Genomic DNA, 19,097 nt, shown 5'->3' with positions numbered 1-19,097 from the left:
TACAAAAATCTGCTTTCTTGTGGCCCCGTTACAAGATGGCGGGGAGCTGGTGCCAGCCCTCAGCTGAGCTTGTGGGGGGTGTCATGCCCCTCTGCCTGGATTGGGATTGGAGATTAGGAAAAAGGGCTCATTTTTCTCTAAACTGTAAAGAAAACATGGTCCATGTGATGCAAGCAGCTTTTTTCCTCTGTGATTTGCAGCTTGAGACCATGCCTTTCTGCTAGGGTTGCTCAGAGAGCGGATAGCCTTAAAATGAGACAAGAAAAGCCAGCAGTACTTCTTTTGTTCATGTTCATTCTAGCACCAGATTAATTTTTAGGACTGAAATTCAAAATAAATAATAAATAAAAATCAGCTGAGGAGAATAAGAGCTCATGAAAGCACAACCAAAACAGCTTATGAGGGACCCGCTTTTGCACAGCTTGTTTTGCCACAGGTGTTTTTGTTCGCTGAGCTAAAGTAAAAAGGTGATTTTAAAAAAAAGAAAGTTCCAGACAAACTTAGAAAGAATGGCCTTTGACCATGAGAAGCCATTGCGGGAGGTCTGGGAGGAGAAAGCAGCTTTCTCCAGAAGCTTCTCTGGGCTCCCCAGGCTGGTTTTGCAGCGGGCGCCATTTTCCCTCATGAGGGGACCGGGCGGGGCAGCCTCACGCCTCAGCCGCCATTTGCCTCAGGCTGCTGAGGGCAGCGCAGCATGGGGGGGACACCTGGGGACACCCCAGCACCCAGCTCTCCCCAAAACCTCCAAAAATGAGAGCAGGGCTGGCTGCCCACCCCTCCGAGCCTGGTTTTTTATGGTTAACACCTGTGGGGTAATCAGGGCTAACGAGGGGCAGCTGGGCTGGGGGGCAGCCGGCCAGTGGCCCTCACAGAGGCACCGCAGGAGGACGCACACCTCAGCCTGAAGCCTGCTGGAAAAAGGTAAGTACATATGGATTTTTATACATTTTCTTCATTCATGTGGGAAGGTTTTGCAGCCTGTGCCTGCCTGTGAAGCTGGGTTGGGGTTGTAGGGGGAAAAAACATCGCAGTTCGTTGGAAAGCAGGCGCCTCGGGGGTTGGTTTCCACAGGGGTGCCCTCAAAGGGAGGGCCCTGGCTTGTGGGGACATGACGGTGCATGTATCCAGGGGGTCTCAGCATGGTATGCAGGCCCAGTGGTGTCCCCCAGTTGTGAGGAAGGACTTGTCCTCATCCCTTGGCTCCTGTCCCCAGACTGCTCACCATGGTCTATACCTGTGTGACCCCAAGGACTTGGTATCCCATACTAGCAACCTTGTGCTCAGACCTCCATTACGCTATAGGAAAGGGGAATTGTGTGGTGGTTGATTTCCCTTGCTCTGCACCAGAATGTGGGGCCAGTTATCAGGTAATGCAGGTTAGAGTTTGAGGCTGACTTTCTGAAAATAAGTGACAGAAATTCCCTTTGGTTTTAAGTGTTGCAGCTGGGGCCAGGGGGGTGGGAGGTGAGAAGACAAAGAAGGCACAACTGAGTGCTCTTACAAAGCTGGCTGGTGGTCACCTTTTCGGCTTGTACAATAGATGTCTGTTAATTTCTTATGTCTGTTGCTTGGAAGAAATTGTATTGCACCTTTTTTTGCTTGTAAATTTCAGGGGAAAGTGACACAGCTGGTTTCCCATGCCCCAGCACAACCTGAATCACCCACTGGCTTCCCTCACACTCTCCTGCACATGGTTACACCATGCACAATTTCTGTGTGCAGTGTCTCACAACTGTCTTTCGAGGCTGTGCTGAACAGTGTCACATGCATGCTTGTGTAGCTACAGAGTCACTTGGGTGGCCTATTTCTGTCAAGTGAAGTTAATGCAAAGTGCTCAGGGAGAAGTTATTTTTTGAGAAGACAAAACTGCTGGTCTGTCTTAGTTACTGCTACTCTTTTAGATCCTGCACAAGATTTTAATTTCTGTCACATCTGCTGTTTCCAAACTAATTTCTTCTGCAATTGGGTATTTGTTCTCCTCTTCCTAGATATGAAGTGATAACACAAATCACTTAATTTGTGTTCCTAGAATCATTTAGTTTGGAAAAGACCCTTAAGATCATAGGGTCCACCTGTTAACCTAACACTACTAAGTCCAGCACTAAACCATGTCCCTAAGCACCACATCTATATGTCTTTTAAATACCTCCAGGGACAGGGACTGAGCCACTTCCCTGGGCAGTGTGCCCCAATATTTGACAACCCTGAATAAATTTTTCTTAATATCCAATCTAAATCTCCATATTATAACATAAAGCCTCACACCTGTTTCCCAGGGTCTTCGTGGTCCCCTTTTCCCTCTCCCTGATGCTGTTAGGAAATAAAGCAGTGCCAGTTTGCTTTCTGGTGTAGAGGCTAACTTGGCATTAGAAAACATGCAGGATTCTGCAAATGCATCCCCCTTTGACAGGGATCTGTCTTATTGTTCCCACTGTCCTCCCTTTTCTCTTAGTGTTCAGGCAACCAAGGGGCAGATTTGTCCTGTAGGCTCTTGGCTCCTGTCAGGATGTGTTGCTGGACTGCAAGACTGACTACACACTACGCAGGATTTAACTAAAAAAAGAAAACACACACCCTTAGGCCATGCTGTGGTGCTTCCTGCTCCTCCCCAAAGCAAGCAGGGCTCGGGGTCCTCCCAGAAATAGTGACAAGATGAGTTAACCTTGCACTTCCAGGAGACCATATACTGTCACATTCAGTGTGACTATCTGCCTGCAGTAGGACAGGGTGTTTTTGCTTTCCTGATTGTTCTAGCAGAAGAGAAGTCTTGGCATCACTCTAGGAGCCAGCCAGGGCACTCTACATTTACTCTGCCTGTTTACCAGTGTCACTTATAGGAACTGGAATATTTATAGCTCTGGGACATGGGAGAACAAAACTCAAGAGGCAGGAAGTGCTGGCAAAGGCATGCTTCCTTCCTACCCTTTCTCTTGTTTTGTGGTCTCCTTAGTGGTAGCTGCCAGTGTTAGAAAGCAGGATATGCCTAATTAACTGTGGTGGAAAGTAGAACAGAGGGGTAGCCCTCATGAAGGCACTGTCTGTACCCTGAGCATAGCAGTCAGGCAGGCTTGTGGCTAACCTACCTAGAAATCAGGACTGCCAGTTCAGCAAGCAAAAATGAGATCAGCTTTACTCTTGTCAGTGCTGAGAGACATTCACCTCATCTAATCAGGGCAGTCAGGACAGAGACAGCAGAGGGACCAGCTCTCCTCTGCCTCTGTTAAGTGCTTGTACACTTCATCATTTAGGTTACCTTCAATCAGATAACGTAACACAGGGATGGGATAGGGGGGGGGAAGAAACAAGGCAAAAGTCATCCTCTTTTTTCCCCCCAGTCCCCCATCCCAAGTGCAAATAGCCTTCTAAAATACATAAATAAATCAAAACTTACTCGACAAGGCAGAGCATCAGCAAGATGGAAGCAAGACTTGTCTTTACATGTTGATAGGATGTAAACACATCCTATGCTGTAAATAACGCAGGACAGGAATTATAAGCATCATTATCTGTGCCCTGTCAGGGTCCAATGAGGTAGCCCAGCAGCACAGCCAGGCTCCTGCCATGCAGGCTACTTGCCATCTCTGTCCTGCTCCCACACAAGAGATGGGTTACAGCAACCTCTTCCCCACCCTCCCAGCAGCAGCATAGCGGAAACTTTAGCTGAACTTTGAGACTGTGGCAGAGCCCTTTGATGTGTTCCACAGACACCTTTACCTCCCTCGAGGGACAGGTGCCCAGAAAGCCTCCTGCTTATTTGCACATGAAGTCCCTTGCTATCATTAGCTGCATCAGCTCTAGAGAACAAAGAGGAAGAGCCCTACCTATCCATAGTCACAGAAGGGTTGAGGTCTGAAGGGACCTCTGAAGGTCACCTAGTCCAACCACCCTTCTCAAGCAGGGACTCCTAGAGCACATGAACCAGGATTTTGCCCAGAGGGTTTTTTATTATCTCCAAGGAGGCAGATTCCACACCCTGTCTGGGCAGCCTGTTCCAGTGCTGTGGCACCCTCACACTACAGAAGTTCTTCCTTATGTTCAGGTGGAACTTCCTATGCTGCAGTTTATACCCCTTGCCTCTCATCCTATTGTTGGGTGCCCATGAGAAGAATCTGGCCCCATCCTCTAGACCCTCTCCCTTTAGATATTTATAAACATTAATCAGATCCCCTCTGAGTCATCTTTTCTCCAGCTGAACAGGCCCAACTCCCTCAGCCTTTCCTCATATGGAAGATCCTCCAGTGTCACCATGTCTGTGCCCACAGGGTGACTGGCAAGACACAGCTCCAGCTCATGCCCTTACGGCAGAGCTGTGAGAAGGCCTCTGTAGCAAGGGTTATCAGACAGCAGGGAGAAAAGGACATGAATAAAACAGGAGGGTCCACCCTCCAAAGCAAATCCCCCATCAGTCATGGGGATGCCCAGCTCTGGGGCAGCTGCTGCAGTACAGATCTGTGCAATGTCACCACCATGCAGCAGTTGTGCTGACAGGAAAGCAACAGGCTTGCAGCCTGTCACCCTCCCCATCAAAAGCCTTCCAGTGGCTGAAATACTCTGCAGAGTGGTATTGCCCCTACCCAAGCAGGAGGCCCAACTGCTCAGCTGTTGAGAGGAGCAGCTGATGCAGCCCAAGCCTGGAGCAGACCTGCTGAGAGAGATTAGCCAACAGGAGTCAAATTCCACCATTTCAGCAGCATTTGGCTAAGGAAAACCTCACCAGCACAGGCAGTTACCAGCTGAGCTGCACTGGGGCAGCACTGCTGTAGCTTCAGCAGGCACAGAGGCAGCCCCAAACCCGAGCTCCCAGATCTCCACAGCAGACAGGACTTCTTTACCTTTCATCAGGTCCTCAAACGCTGCAGCAATCCCAACTCAAGCCCTGTCCTGGGTAGGCACAGCTAGCAGGCAGCTGGGGAACAGCAGTAGCAGACACACTCCAGGGCATTGCACAAGCAGAGCAAAGAAGTTGTAAGCAAAAGAGACTGTTTCCTAAGGTTTTTCCTTTTCTCTTTGGTCTGCCTAACTGCAGCTAGTTGTGCTTGGTGCACTCAGGGTTTAATACCTCTAGTAGCCTTGTTCAGTACAGCCCTCAGGCTGTATCCAGAGCTTAGCAGCCAAGTGTTACAGACATGGACCCACTGACTGCCACATGGCTTGTCACCCATACCTGCCATATTGCTAAGCCACTGACTTCACAGTTCAACATGCTACTGGGTCTCTGACAGTGTCAGGACCACAGTTAGTGAACCAGCACAGCCAGCCTGGATCCTCTCAAGACCTCACTCCTAAGCTTTCTGTTAGGCTTCACCTTACACTCCACATCTCTTCCCTTGACAAGTGCAGTTAGCCTGACTTGCCTGCTCTTCTCTACTCCTGAAGTACACTAGTGCCAGCCTACAATGCACCCAACTGCTCAACACATTCTTGGAAAGCAAAGCTGTTTGCAAGAGCACAAGCCACGCCCTAGTCCCTGTCAGTTCCCCATCCCCAGCAGGGAGATGGGAGCACCACTACTTGGTCAGAGATGGCACAAGGCATGTCCAACATAGATTTGTTTGAGCTTCCCTGGCTGGGATTACTCCCAGAGGTTAGAAACCAAACAGCCAGGGACCACTCACTGCAGCAAAAAGGGTCAAGGGAGCAACTACTGCTAAGGGAGCTCTATTCACAGTAAGTCATGCTGTGCCTGGCACGTGGTCTAACTCACAGCCAGCTGCAAGGCAACTCTAAGTAGGCACATACATGGATACAGACCCATTGCCACTGCCCACCCCTGGAGCACACACAGGAGCAAGCACATTAGAGCAGAAAACAGCAGAGGAAGCAGCCATTGCAAGTTTGGGTTTATTTCACTATGCAGGTTAGAGAAACAAAACAAACCAAGCTGTAGCTAATCACTGAACTTGATAGCTTTGACTTTAAAGTCACCCTCCACAGCCAGGTATTCGATCTTCTCCATGCCTAGCCGATTAGGGAACTGGAACTCCACCTCGGGCAGCTTCACCGTTGCCTCTGTTTCATTGAAGGAGACGCAGATCTGTAAAGAGCCAGAAGAAAGCAGGCTAACACATCACCACTCATAAGCCTCTCTTCCCTCCAGTCTGGGCAGGACAGATGAGGTGGCTGTTGGTCTCAAGGCCATGCCCACTAACTCAGCCTCCTGCCTGCCAAGCAGAGCCACAGAGGGGAGGAGGAAGCTTGGTTGCTCTGCTCCAAGGTCAGCTCCAAGCTCAAAGGGATAAGACAGACCCAGTCTGAATCCCAGGTCAGTGTTTTAATTGTTCCTACTCCTGGGGCTTGCAAAGGCAGGCCAGAGCTGAGCACAACACATCTGAGCTGTTAGGCATTGACTTGAGTAGAGCAGCTCTAGGGAGTGGGTTGGCTTTAGCTTCAAGGCTCTTCCCCTGGTGTTCAGTCCCCTTTCCATGCCTGCTCCTTCTCCACCACACAGGTAACCAGGCAGCATTGAAACACCATGCCCTTGGCCTGTTAGCAGTCTGTGCCAGGGCCTTGCCCACATCCTTGGGACCTCACCTCGATCTTGTCACCATGCTGGAAGGGAAAGTCAGCCTTCCTGTCCTCCTCACCCCACTTGCCATCCTCCTTCGAGTTGCACACAATGGTGTTGACATCCCCGTGGCAGTCGAAGCGAGGGTTGAAATGCAGCATGAGGGTGCTGCTGTCCTTCCCTACATTGACAGCAAACCTGGGGAAACAGGCAGTGCAAAGGAGGTGCCTCCACAGTGGCCCCAGCTACCCAGTGCTGACAAACCAAACGCAGCAGGGGCTCAGGCTTCCCCCAGCACCACATCAACCCATTTGCCATCTCCTCACTCACCCTTTGGCATCAGACAGGATCTTCCCTTTGACCTTGATGCACTCACCAGGCTGGATGTCCAGCTGAGTAACCACCAGTCCCTGCAGAGCCAAACCACAGGAGTTAGTCTGATCCCACAGCAAGCTGACCAGCAGTGCCTGGGCCATGGCTCAAACCAGCTCTGGCACACCCAAATGCTTTTGCAGTTTGATGCAGAGGCCAGCTGCCTGTCTCAGCCCTCTGCCAGGGAGGGCTCCTTCACTGCCACCACCCCCTTGGGGTCTCCCACCCCACTAAGCATCATAAGCTGACAAGGATGTGATTCCAATCAGTGCAATGAGTAGGGTACAAGCACCCATTCACCAGCTGCTGCAGAAGACATCCTTGCAGGCAAGCTCGCACCTTCAAGTCAGCAGCTGCCAGAGCCATTAGCACATGATTAACACTTTTTTTTACAAATACTTTCTAACCCTAGGTCTGTCCCCCTTCCCTAGGTGGGTGTCCAAGCCACAGGAGCCACCAAAAAAGTTACTTGTCCTGACCTAAAGCAGCCTACACACAGAGAGAGGGGTCAGTGGAGCCCACTTCTGGCTGCAGCCCAGTATAGCAGAACAAACACCCCCTTGGGAAGCTCCCACTGCAAAGAGGGCTTGATCCTTTCCTTGGAACCAGGTTACTCACTCCCCCAGCTGCATACCCCCAAAATAGCACTTTTCATCACCAACTTCCCTCTCTCAGCTAAGAGGAGGATGCTGTTTGGTGAGGTGTGGCAAAACTCAAATCATACTTGGCTGGCTGTGCTCCAGGCCCAGGTGCAATGCTGTTGAGTTCTACCTGACCATGTAACAGATAAGGCAGGCAGACTAGTTTCAAGTTAGTTATATCGTTTACTTGGGCTGGTTCTCCTTACCTGGCTTGTGCAGGCCCATACCCAGCAGGTACTGGCTGCTCTGGAGCCCAGTGCTCCTCCAGAACTGCCACCCAGCCCCAAGGGCGCTTGTGCTCCTGCCTGCTCCCTGCTCTGCCCATGGCACAGGCTGCTAAGATCAGATTTTCCCCAGACACTAAACAGCTTATCACAACACCCAAGCTGCTTTCTGGCTCTATTCCTAGTGTGGTGGTGCTGGAGCACAGCTTGAAGAGCAGCCTCAGCACCCAGGGGGTCTTTCGAGGAATGGGAAGTTAGGGGGACAGGACAGGACACACTGGCATCCTGCTTTCTTCTGCTGTTACATTCTGAGTTAGCCTAGTCCTGCACTCAAGAGGGATTCCTCCAGAAAGAGGACTCTAAGTTGAAGCGAAGAAAGGTTTTTATAAGGGAGATGCAAAGTGTAGAGTTGCCAACGGTCCCAAACTTTTAGAATCCTCAAGAATATAAACATGCATTAGAACAGCTTCCCCACTTCAGTAACATACTAGAGAGGAGGACGAGAAAAAAAAACGGTTGGTCAGCCCTCACTATTCCTCCCACAGCCACATATCAGCCCAGCATTTCCTCTCAGCTAATCCTTTTCCCCTCCTACCTCTGGCACCGAGCCCAAAACCCACACACAGACACAACCAAAGCCTAGTCCTGCTCGGCACAGCAGTCCAGCTCGAAGAGGACACTCACTTGCTCCATGCTGTAGACACCAGGCAGGACACCCCCGAGCCCCTGCTTCACAGCCCAGCGTGACTCAGCGCTCAGCTCCCGCAGCTTAAATCACTTGGGCCGGGCCATCACATGATGGAGGGGGGGCAAGGAGGGGATCGATTGCAGCTGTTGGGGGCTGGAGCTTTCCCAGCCATTTAAAGTGGGCAGCGGGAGATCTCTATTGATATTGTTCTTTGCAGGCAGGACGTGTATGATTTTAAAAGCGAGCGATTGTTAGCTTCTGCGTGATCCTAGAAATCCTTACTGTAAGCTCTTCTAGCTGCTATGCAGTGTATGTTGGCTCTTCTCCCGGGAGCCCGAGGGTGGCTCTGTGCCTGCAGCGAGGTGGCTGCTTTTTGTTAAGTGATCCCTGTCTAAAATCAGAGTTGGAGTCCTCATGTTACTGCTGCAAAGGGACTGCTTCTGAGAATGTGTGTCTGCATCCTCCCAGCCCAGCCTCATGGGCTGACAGGAGCCCCTGGGTACCAATCACGGCTACTTACAGTGAAATGAAACCCAAAGGTTTGTTAGGTTCTATGGTAGCATTTTAAAAGTGCCTGAAAGTTACGGCTGGTTGTGTGGGGCGCTGCTAGATGTGAGAATTCAGGCTGCAGCTTTTGAAAAGTAGTGTGATCTCATTGGTTCCATTCCAGTTGCAAAAGACTCCAGAGGGAAAAGAGAAATGCTTTGTTAGCGGAGGAAAAGGCTGGGCAGGGCTGAGTGCAGCCAGCAAGAAAGGAGGCTGCTTTTCCCCTTCAGTGTGTCCCTTCAGAACACAGAGGGTCTTTGCAGGCAGGTCAAGGTGGGAGCAGCTGCTGTGCTTTGTGGCTCTGGGTGACCAGATCAGCTGGGTGCTGCTGGTAGCTTTCGATTGGCTTTAGCAGGGTCTTCAGGCCTCTGTGCCTCAGTTTCCCTCATACATGAAGTTACACAAATGACATGGAGCTTCACAATCAGGCATGTAAAACTTCAGTCAGAGCTGCTATATGAACACAGCACGTTGGTTAAGCCGTGACTACAGCCTGTGAGGTATGTATCTGCAGATAACTTTAGGAAGGGCTGAGCACGGCAGCTTAGAAAACCACGCAGGAATTTCTGGCTAGGTAGCAGGAGGAAGTGTTCTGCTCTGCAGGAGGCTGCTGGAACTTCCTCAGAGCATGCTCACCATTACAGGAACAGCATCCTGACACCATCCTTTGCCTCTGACCTCCCCCACACCCATTTCTGAACATTCACGTGGCATTTCAGCATCCCATATGACTCCGGGTGAACCAAAGCTGGGCCGTGTTTGAACTAGAAAGTCACAAGCCTGAACTGGAGCCCTGTGACTGGAGTGGATAAAAGAGGGCAAAATGCTGACTGGAAGCACTATAGGGAGGATCCCGCGCCCGCTCTGGCCTCCAGCTAACTCCCTGGCCACGCTGAAGTCGGGAGTTACCTGCAGGAGCAGAGTTGGTGCAGGTTACAAATGCCACTGAGAGCAGGGCCCTGCACAGACAGTTTGGAGAAAGCCCAAGTGATTCCACCTTAATTCTGGCCCAGTCTCTGCCATGGTGTTAGCTGGGATCACGTGTTATAGACTGGCTTTGGGTGCCGAAGTTACTGTGCAGTCATTCCCCTGTTGGCTGCCACGTGTGAGGGGTTGAGCAAATTCTGTTTGTCAGTTGTGTTTTTGATTCGTTTTCCATTCAGCTCAGTGAAATCCCTGGGGACTTCTCTCTTCCTTTCAGTGCTGCAGTTTTTCTGGAGACAGAGCTGCTGACGAGGGGAGTTGTGGTGCCAGGGCTGTGCAGTGCTGTAGCATTGGCAACTCTGACTCCCCTTCCCAAGTGCACTTTTCTTGTAAGCTGTGTTTCTGGCCTGAAGTCTCCTCCTCTGCCCCTTTTGTTCAGTCAGAGAAATACCTTTCGAATATTACGTGGGGACTGCACAGTTTGTTTTCCTTGAGTGCTCTGCCCTGGCAGCCTACTTGGTTTAGTAACAAACCCTTTGGTCTTGCCCCGATTTAAAACACTCCTGGTCTTATGCCCTGTGAAATCAGTAAAGCTTTTATTCTCAGACTACAATGCTCAGACACCCAAATGCTGTCCATTTTTCCTAGGAATGAAAGCCAGTGGTGGGGAGGCAGAAAAAAGGACATCTTCCCTTTTGCAACCTCCAGTGGGAAGAAGCAGGAGAAAATTCCCCAGTGGGTCTCCTTCCCTTTTAGAGGGTTTGTAAAGGGAGACAGGCTGCAAAGCAAACCTACACCATCCAGCCTCACCTCATCACAGGTGACCCTGGCCCCTACACAAGCTGCTCTTGCACCCCAAGACCAACAGGTCATGCTCTGAGAAGAAGCCCTGGGCAGGAGACAATGCAGAGAAGAGCCCAAATTAGCTTTTCCTGTAGCAAGGGATTGCAGTAGGGCCCTGAGAGAGAGGAGTTGGGGTGCATACAGTGTACTTGTGCCCATTTCCAGGAATTCCTGCTCACTCACAGGCTTTTGGGGAATAGTGTATCACCCCCCAGGCAGGTCTGGCAGAAGCAGGGACAGGAGTCATCTCCTGAGTCATCATCTCCCCAGGATGCCCTCCCAGCACCTGGCCTTGCAGGCTTGCTTGAGGACCAGAGACCCAGCCCAAACTATCTCTTGGTTCACACAGGCTGAAGCTGGACAACTGGCCAGTCTGATTTTCTTGTAGCTCCTTAGAAATACCCCAGATTTGTTTGTTTGGTTGGTTTTTTTAAAAGGAAATACCAAAAGGATGTAGCACGCTCATTGTTACCCTTTTTAATCTGCTGCAAGAGAAGATACACCCTAGCTCTCGGCAGGTCATATCCCTGGCTAATCCCTCCTGCCATTAGAAATGGCTTATCCCTGTGTTTGGAAAGTCTGAGAACACACCTCTGCTGCTGGCTGACTCAAGGACTATGGTTCATGGTTTATTGTCCAGCCTGCATGACACGGGGTGCAGAGAGAGGCCAGTGCTGCTGGCTCCTCAGCATCTGTGCCTAGTTTGTCTTGCACTGAACACACACTGATAATTGTTGAGAATACATATCCTCAGTTCTTCGTTGCTGTAGCTGAGAAAGAGGCCCCTCTTCTTGCTGAAAGAACAATAGCAGCTTTCTCCTCCTTTGGAGATGGCATCTGGCCTCACCTCCAGCACAGCAGCGCTCTACATGTGCTTCCCTGGGAGGGCACCACTGCTTCAGCCATCACACCAGTGGGAATACACACAGGAATCACTTCGGCTGGCCAGGGAGGGAGGACAGCTGCTCCAATTCAATTCCACTGGTGCAAGGCTTATACTGGTAAAATAATGACAAGAAACACTCCTCACCCTTTTCTAGTGTGGGCTGAAGCTTACAGCTTGCTGTCAAGTAGGGGTTTTTTTGGACTTTCTTTAGGGAAGATGTGTTTTGTCCCTACAAGTTCATTCTCGGTTCATCAAGCAAAGACAGCACCTCACTGTTGCACTGTCTGTAGGGAATACTTGTGTCAGTACTGTCTGGATGGGATCCTGGTCTCAGCGATAGCCCCTGGCTCCTCTTGCAACCTAAATAATACACAGTTATAGCATGGTAGATATGTACCTTTATATATATATATACACTCACACAAACAAGGCTGCTTTCTACTGCTTAGAATATCTGGGGACTTCAGTTCAGCAATCCTCTGCTACTGCTGTTGATGTGTCTGATTCTTCCCATGTCTCCCATAGCATGTCAATCAGTTTGTCTCAGCCAAGAAGTTTCTGCCTTTTTGCTCGAGCAGTCATAACCCCCTGAAGAGTTTAGCTGCACACAGTTTCCCTGGACCTTTCTGTGCCAAAGGTCCCTTGCACAGCTGGCTAAAACAGCGCTCCCATCACCCCAGTATCTTCCAGCCCTATGCTGTCCATATGGGAAACGTCAGTGTTGGTCTGGAGACCACAGGGGTGGAGCCAGACTCCCCAAAATAAAAAATCCTTAGCTGCTCCCGAGAGCCACAGGCTGAGTCTGGAGCCATAGTCCAGTTTGGCAGGAGGCCCTCCCAAAGCCTGCAGGCACTGAGGATCCCAAAGCACCACTTCAGAGGGAACTTTGTGCCAGGAAGAAGGGCTGAAGGTCCGGTCCACCCTGGATGCCAGCTGGGGTTGCATGGCCACATGTCACTGCAGCATTTTTACCCCAGAGGGTTTCTTAATTTCAGCTTTCCCTGCATTAAAAGGGAAGCACCTCTACTCCAGGTTAATTATAAATTAAGTTAATTATAAAGAACTACTTGCACTATCTCCTAGTAATGAAAGGAATTTGCTGATCCCTTCAGTGAGATTTAAAGTGTGTCTCCTCATTTTCTTCCCCTCATTAACACTGAGCCAAGCTAACAATCCCTGTGTTTCTCTCATCTCCCAGTGGATTAGGTTTAACTAGAGCGAATTGTTAACTACCCAGGACAACTGGGGCTTTGTTATTTTGGACTCATTTCACTTTGGCACCTCTCCCCATACCTTTTAAGTTAGCAAGCAGCAAACACCTCTCCTAAGAGTTTATTTCCTCATCTCAAAACAGCCCTTTGCATTTGTTCCTCATTGGAGGTCCCCACTACTCTAGACTTGTGAATCCAGGTACATCTTTTCCTCATCTTTGCAGCTCACCAGGCAGCAGGAAAATCAATCATGCTTGCAAGAAAGCAGTAAGAAGCCATGTGCTGCCCTGCTGCTGTCACCTCCACCTGCCAGGACACTCCTTACCCCATTTCTTACTGTAACAGAGTGTGAGACCCATCACCTGGGACAGACCTGTCCTTGTTCCCCTGTGTCACCATGCCCCAAACAGCAAGATCTTGGCCTGGAGCTGCAGGCTGTGGCAGCTACTGCTGTGTGAATTCATAGCAGAGAGCACAGGTTACTGACCCTTCAAGTGCATGTTTTCTAGAGTTTGTCAACTCTGGCATTTTGTTTGTTTGTTTTTTAATAAAACCCAAGACATTGTTTACTTTACATCTATGACCACATTGGAAACTTCCACAACAGAGTACAGACCCTGGAACACTTTTCACTGGGATATCACAGTAGGACAGCAGCACTTCCCAAGCCTTATATATTCCTGTGGTTAGCTCCAGATAAGCTGGGTTTGATTTCTAAGTTGTGACCAGCTTCAAGGGGAGTTGGTGGGCTAAGATGAGGAGCTATGCCTTTCCCTGTCCTTAAAACAGCTGAATAAAATCTGTACCTGTCTTTAAAGTTGTTTCTGTGGTGTGCAAGAAGTGAGGAAAGCTAGGAGGGAGTGCATCTGCATTGCCCTCCCCCAGGTACGCGGGCACTAGAGCTGATGAGCTGGGTCTGGAGCCTATGCGAGTGGAGCAAGAGGAGAAAGATGGCAAAGAACATAGCCTGTTCTGGTTAAAAATAAAAGGAGGGGTGTTTATGGAGAGGGAGCATCACCAGAGCATGCCTCCTAGGTAGCTTTCACCTTGAGCTATGGTAACTGCACACAGGTTGAAGGTCTAGCCTTTGTTTCACTTCCCACTTACACGTCAGCTTTCACCACTTAGTGCCATCCATCAGGTTAGAGCTCCTGGGTGTTGCCAAGAAACTTGGGATGCTCTTTTGGATGATAACTGTGCATTTGTCCCATTCCCAGCCAAAGGACTCATCTGTGTTGTCACAGTAGACACATCAGGAAGCATCTCTGCCTCTGTGATTGTCTGACACAGGAGTGGCTGTGACAGGGCTGGAAGGCAGAGGCAGCACTGCACTGCTCAGGTTGAAATGCTTTCCTTAGTCCTGCTAAAGTCAGGAGAAGGGAATGCAGGAGTTGGAGGTCCCTGGAGCAGATCTGGCACCTTCCAAGGCATCTGCAAATAACAAAAGCCATCTTTGAAAGAAGTGCGTTCCCCAAACTGCTTCCCTGGTGCATGGCCACCTGCAGCAGAGGCCAGCATCACTTACCTGGCTCTGCACAACAGCAAGGTGTGCTGTGCTCAAAGCTGAAGAGCTGCCTGCTCTGCCAGTGTGACTAACCACAGGCTCCTTCATGGGCCACTGCCAAGACTGTGCATCCTCAAGTTGTCTGGAGAGCTGCAGGGAAACTTGGCCAAGCATCACCTGGATCCCTGATGATAACAGCAGTAAAGTCACCCTCTTTCCACCTTCCCCATATGTCAGAGGTGCAGAGGACACTGCCTATGGGTTCCCACCCCCCCAGCAGCTGACAGAAATAATAACTGTTGGTCCTTTTGTGTTTCCTCCTTATGACTTAAAGGCTTGATTTTCCTTACATCACTAATTATGCAAAACCTGCAAGGCAGGGGGTCTCCTTGGTACTAATAGTTTCTTGGTTTGGAGCTTTGCTCAAAGCAAAGGGGGAAAATACCTCACCAAGACTTTGAATAGGATGGGACCAAGCCTTCTGCATCAGCCCAGTGTCCACACAAGCATTTCAGCAACCTAAAGCTGGACTGATTTAGAAGAGCTCTCTAGCCTGACATACAGCACACACACAATGTACCAGGATGGTTGAGCAACTCAAGCCATCTGGAGTTCTTTCCAACAAAAGCATGTGTGAGCCAGAATTGGTCTCCTTTGAGCCACCCACAGTGAGAAGGGATTGTATTAAAGCTGGCTTAGATTTCTCAAATTCCATTTTAGGCAAATGAAAAATTTCACTGAGTATTTGGAAAATGCCTTGGAAAGAACAAGCTGGTTAAAAACTTTACAAACTTAGAAGAAACATTAACACTGTCCATTCTGAGCCCCAAGATAATGAAGAAACTTCAAAATCATGCAAGCTGGGGTGAAGTTCCTTCCCCTTCCTGCCACCTTCTCCCTCAGTGTTTTGTCAGCCAGATTTAGGGTTTACCTGACAATCCCTGGGTCATGAGGACTCCCTTGCTTCAGAAACAAGCTCTGATCTTCTCTGGCTGTTGAACAACAATAAAGATACACTCAGGTTTAACACTAACATATCTGGATCCCTGTAATATAACAGCTGTAAATCAGTATCAAATGCAAGCAGATAATTTGATTGTCTTCCATTAGTGATGAGAGGCCATTTCTCATAACTGGCACACAACATCTCAGCTGATAGCTAAAGAAGAAAGAGACAGATAGAAATACACACACATGGAGAAATAGACTTACCAGTGGCAGTTAAGTTCTGCTTGGAAGCAAGAGCATCGTTCCCTGGCACTGGCAGCAGATCAGAAACCCTGCTCCTAAATAATCCCCTGAGGGCTGTGGCACTCTCTTGCAGCTCTTGGGTGGGTCCATTAAAAGGTACTGGCCACAGCATGATGAAATGAGGCTGTGGCAGGAAGCCCTGGGCATTGCAGGATGCAAGAAAAAAGGGGGGCAGACAGGATATCTCACAGTGACAAGCAGCAGGAAATTGGGCGAGCGTGACTCATGGCAAAGGCCTCAGCCATGACTCATGCCATGGGCTGCAGCGTGCCCTCAAGTCCCATGGGAGAGCACAAACTGCCTGGCTGGCTGACTGGCCACCACCACATGTCAGCAAAAGGTGGCAGACTCCACCGAGGCACTGCCCTCCCACAGCAGATGAGAGTCTGCAGCGAGGTGTGCTCAGCCCCAGAGAGGAAACAGTCCCTGTCTGACAGGGCTGGGCTGCACATAATCCCACAGCACCTTGGGGAGAACTGCCCAAGGACAGACGAGTGCCAGAACCTCCAAGATGCCAAAATCCAGGGGAAGCACCAGTACATTTGCCCTCCCCTTTGGCCACAGGCAGGAAGAATAAGACTTTCCAGGTGCTTACACAGATGCATAACTGGCTGCTGCTCACCTCCAGCACAGACCATCCAGCCCCTAAAAAAAGCCATCCAACATTAAATCAATAGACAAGTACTATAAGGAACAGCAGCCTTGGGCTTGATGTGAGGCAGCAGCAAGAAACCAAGGAAAGAGGAGAGTTGCAAAATATTTCCTAATTAAGTTGTCTATTCAGTATTTATACAGCAAAGAGACAAAACAAAACAAAAAAGAACCCAAATCCAATGCAAATAACTCCCAAACCGAGACTTGCTTTTCCCTTGAGCATGCCATCCAGCAGATGACTAAACCAGTTCCATTGTTTATGCAAAGAAAAATGTGCAGCTTCCCTTGGCTATGCCCATCTGCACATCTTAACCTGGAGGCAAGTCTGCCAGGCTTCCTGACCTCCTGTAGAGGGTATTGATGAAAGCCACTTGCCTGGAAGCTGCCCTGTCTTGGCAACAGCATTGCAGGGCTTTTTTTTTTCCATTTCTAAAATACTTAAGCTGCTTCTAGTCAATGAGATGTACAACTTTGTACAGTGCCATGCAGTGGCTCATCTTTTTCTGGAAACAGATGTATTTTGACATACACGTACTATATGTTACTAAACAGCATTGCTCATCCCTTCTCCAGAAAGAGGCTTGATATTTAGGGATTTCTGATGGCTTTTGTCAGCTTCTCATGCTTGCTGTAAACTAGTGTCTCCTAGTGCTGTGGTACATTCCTTGCCTTTGCCCATGGACTGTAATGACCAGGACTCAGCTGGGGTGAATAAATATAAGTTAATACGCTTGTGGCTTATAAAGAAATATGCTAAAACAAGATTTGGGCTTTACCATCTTTGTCACTGATGTTATGACTCACAGGGATGAAAGCTCAGCTGATGACATTTTAACACAAGAAGCTATCTAGGAAAGAAAAGAGCAAGATATTTCCTAATGCAGTCAGATTGTTTTATACATGTTTTCTCATACAGCAGTTAATCCCATTCCAATGTTTGCATTGTAGATTTGCATTTTACTCTCTTCAGTAATACTCGGCACATGCCTAGCAAATGTCTCCCTGCCTTTGAGGTGACTTGATGCCACTTGGCACCAGCACAGACGCTGGGTAAGGCACACAGCTTCACTCAGACTCACTTGCTCTGGAGCCCCACTGTCTTCCCTGGCCACTAGCAAGCTTGCAAACCACCTGGCTCTAAGGACAAACCCTCCCCTCATCCTTATCAGCTCCTCATTTTGTTCTGGGGCCAGAAGAAACAAACCACAGTACTAAGTGCTGGCTCCTGCTGGCCAAGGACAGGGTGCCAAAATAGCAAGGCTGATGTCAGCCCTTTAGACAAAGGCTGCAGCCCCCTGCTCTCATTTAACTCTGATAAGAGAGCACCCCAAATCCTTACACTTTAGATACCATCACCAGGCAGAAACACTGAGGAGATAAGGAGAGTGAAGTGCTTGTTATTAGAGGGAACTCTCCATCCCTGTGGCAATAACACTCCCCATTAAGGCCTGAAAGGTATTTTGTGTCCTCTCTGCAAGTGAGACTCAAGAAATTCCCATCTCCCCTAACCAATCTCTTCTATTTACTAGTGGCATGCAACTCCCATGTGGACTTTGGACAATGTGTGATAACGCCTGCTGGGCTGTGCAAAGCTGTTTGTCCCCTGCCAAGTTCTGGGACTCCATGCCCGAGACACACAGTAATGCAAATTCTTCTAATTCCCACTCTCACTAGAACATTCTAGGCTACAGTACAGACCAGAAAACACCTCTTTCGCTATCAGATTGATCAGAACATTCCTCAAGTCTAGAGCTGTGTCTCAGGAAAAGTGCAAGAGAAGACTTGAAGCTGTAACTATTTTGACAGAGGGCCAGCAGCAAGGGAGAAGCTGCGTGACACATCTTGAAGGATTTTGGTCACTGCTTACCATGGCAGCATTAGTAACACCTCTGAGGCCAGCCAGTGATGTGCTTGTGTGGAGGAACTTGCGAGTAGTTTTGATAGGTGTTTCCTTCACAACAGAAATTATCACTTCTTTTTAAAACTCACTTTTAAATAACTTGTGGCCTGTGAAGATATAGAACACATCTGCCAAGGAAACATTGTCACATAGAGAAAAAAGCATCAGAAACCTCGTCAGAGCAATCTGCCATCAGCAGCTTTATGCTTTCCTCCAGTGCTCTCAGAGCTAACTGGTTTTCAGTAGCAGGGTAAAACTGTACTCACAGAATCACACAAAGAATCACAGGATGTCAGGGATTGGAAGGGACCTCGAAAGGTCATCTAGTCCAGTCCTCCTGCTGGAGCAGGAACCTAAATGAGATCACATAGAAAGGTGTCCAGGTGGGTTTGGAATGTCTCCAGAGAAGGAGACTCCACACCCTCCCTGGGCAGCCTGTCCCAGTATTCCACAAATGCTCCTTTTTTGCTTATATTTTATGAACAGGCTCTACAGTAGGGAAGTTCTGATAGCCAATAGGAGCTTGAGTGTTTCAACTTTACCAAAATCCAATCCAGAGGTAAAATATTAGGAGCCTCAGGCTTATTTAAACCATCCAGAAAGATGTTTGCTCTATCAGGTCATGTTAACTGCTCTAATGATGAAAGCATAACCTCCAGCTGATGACCCACCTGTGTCTTTATGACAAGCTACTGCATTAGGAGTTGCTGTGCATGGTTCAGTGTCTCACACAGCAGTGCCTCAGCACCAAGGTTGCCATCCATAGCACTGAGTGCCCCAAACCACTAACCTACACCGGGCTGCAGCCCTGCTCCCAGTCAGCCAAAGCCAGCATGTAGGTCCTACAATGAACTGCCCACCCTTTTTGCCCCACTCACCACCTCTGAAGAAAACCGGAATGCTTTCCCTTCTGAATTTCTGTCCTTTATACTACCTTCCTTCACTCAT

General features: G+C 49.1%; 1 protein-coding gene across 1 annotated transcript; it reads right to left on the bottom strand.

The window, feature by feature from the left end:
- Positions 1-5,821: 5,821 nt before the first annotated feature.
- Positions 5,822-6,981, bottom strand: LOC104525983 (16 kDa beta-galactoside-binding lectin). Its single transcript, XM_010169292.1, has 3 exons — positions 6,836-6,981; positions 6,532-6,703; positions 5,822-6,034 (listed from the first exon to the last, which is right to left on the bottom strand). The coding sequence occupies exons 1-3, from the start codon at positions 6,979-6,981 to the stop codon at positions 5,888-5,890; spliced, it is 465 nt and encodes a 154-aa protein (XP_010167594.1). The 3' UTR covers positions 5,822-5,887.
- Positions 6,982-19,097: the final 12,116 nt, after the last annotated feature.

This window comes from Antrostomus carolinensis, unplaced genomic scaffold (assembly GCF_000700745.2).
Source record: "Antrostomus carolinensis isolate BGI_N321 unplaced genomic scaffold, ASM70074v2 scaffold1896, whole genome shotgun sequence".
In the NCBI taxonomy this organism is placed as follows: domain Eukaryota; kingdom Metazoa; phylum Chordata; class Aves; order Caprimulgiformes; family Caprimulgidae; genus Antrostomus; species Antrostomus carolinensis.
Note: the sequence above shows the minus strand (reverse complement) of the source record. Positions and strands in the feature narration are given on the sequence as shown.

Bases quoted from the DNA above. Each gene is read 5' to 3' on its own strand.
- LOC104525983 (XM_010169292.1), bottom strand. From the start codon at position 6,981: ATGGCCCAGGCACTGCTGGTCAGCTTGCTGTGGGATCAGACTAACTCC. The intron at 6,704-6,835 runs GTGAGTGAGGAG...CTGTTTCCCCAG, and splicing joins ATCCTGTCTGATGCCAAAGG to GTTTGCTGTCAATGTAGGGA. The intron at 6,035-6,531 runs GTGAGGTCCCAA...GGCTCTTTACAG, and splicing joins AGCATGGTGACAAGATCGAG to ATCTGCGTCTCCTTCAATGA.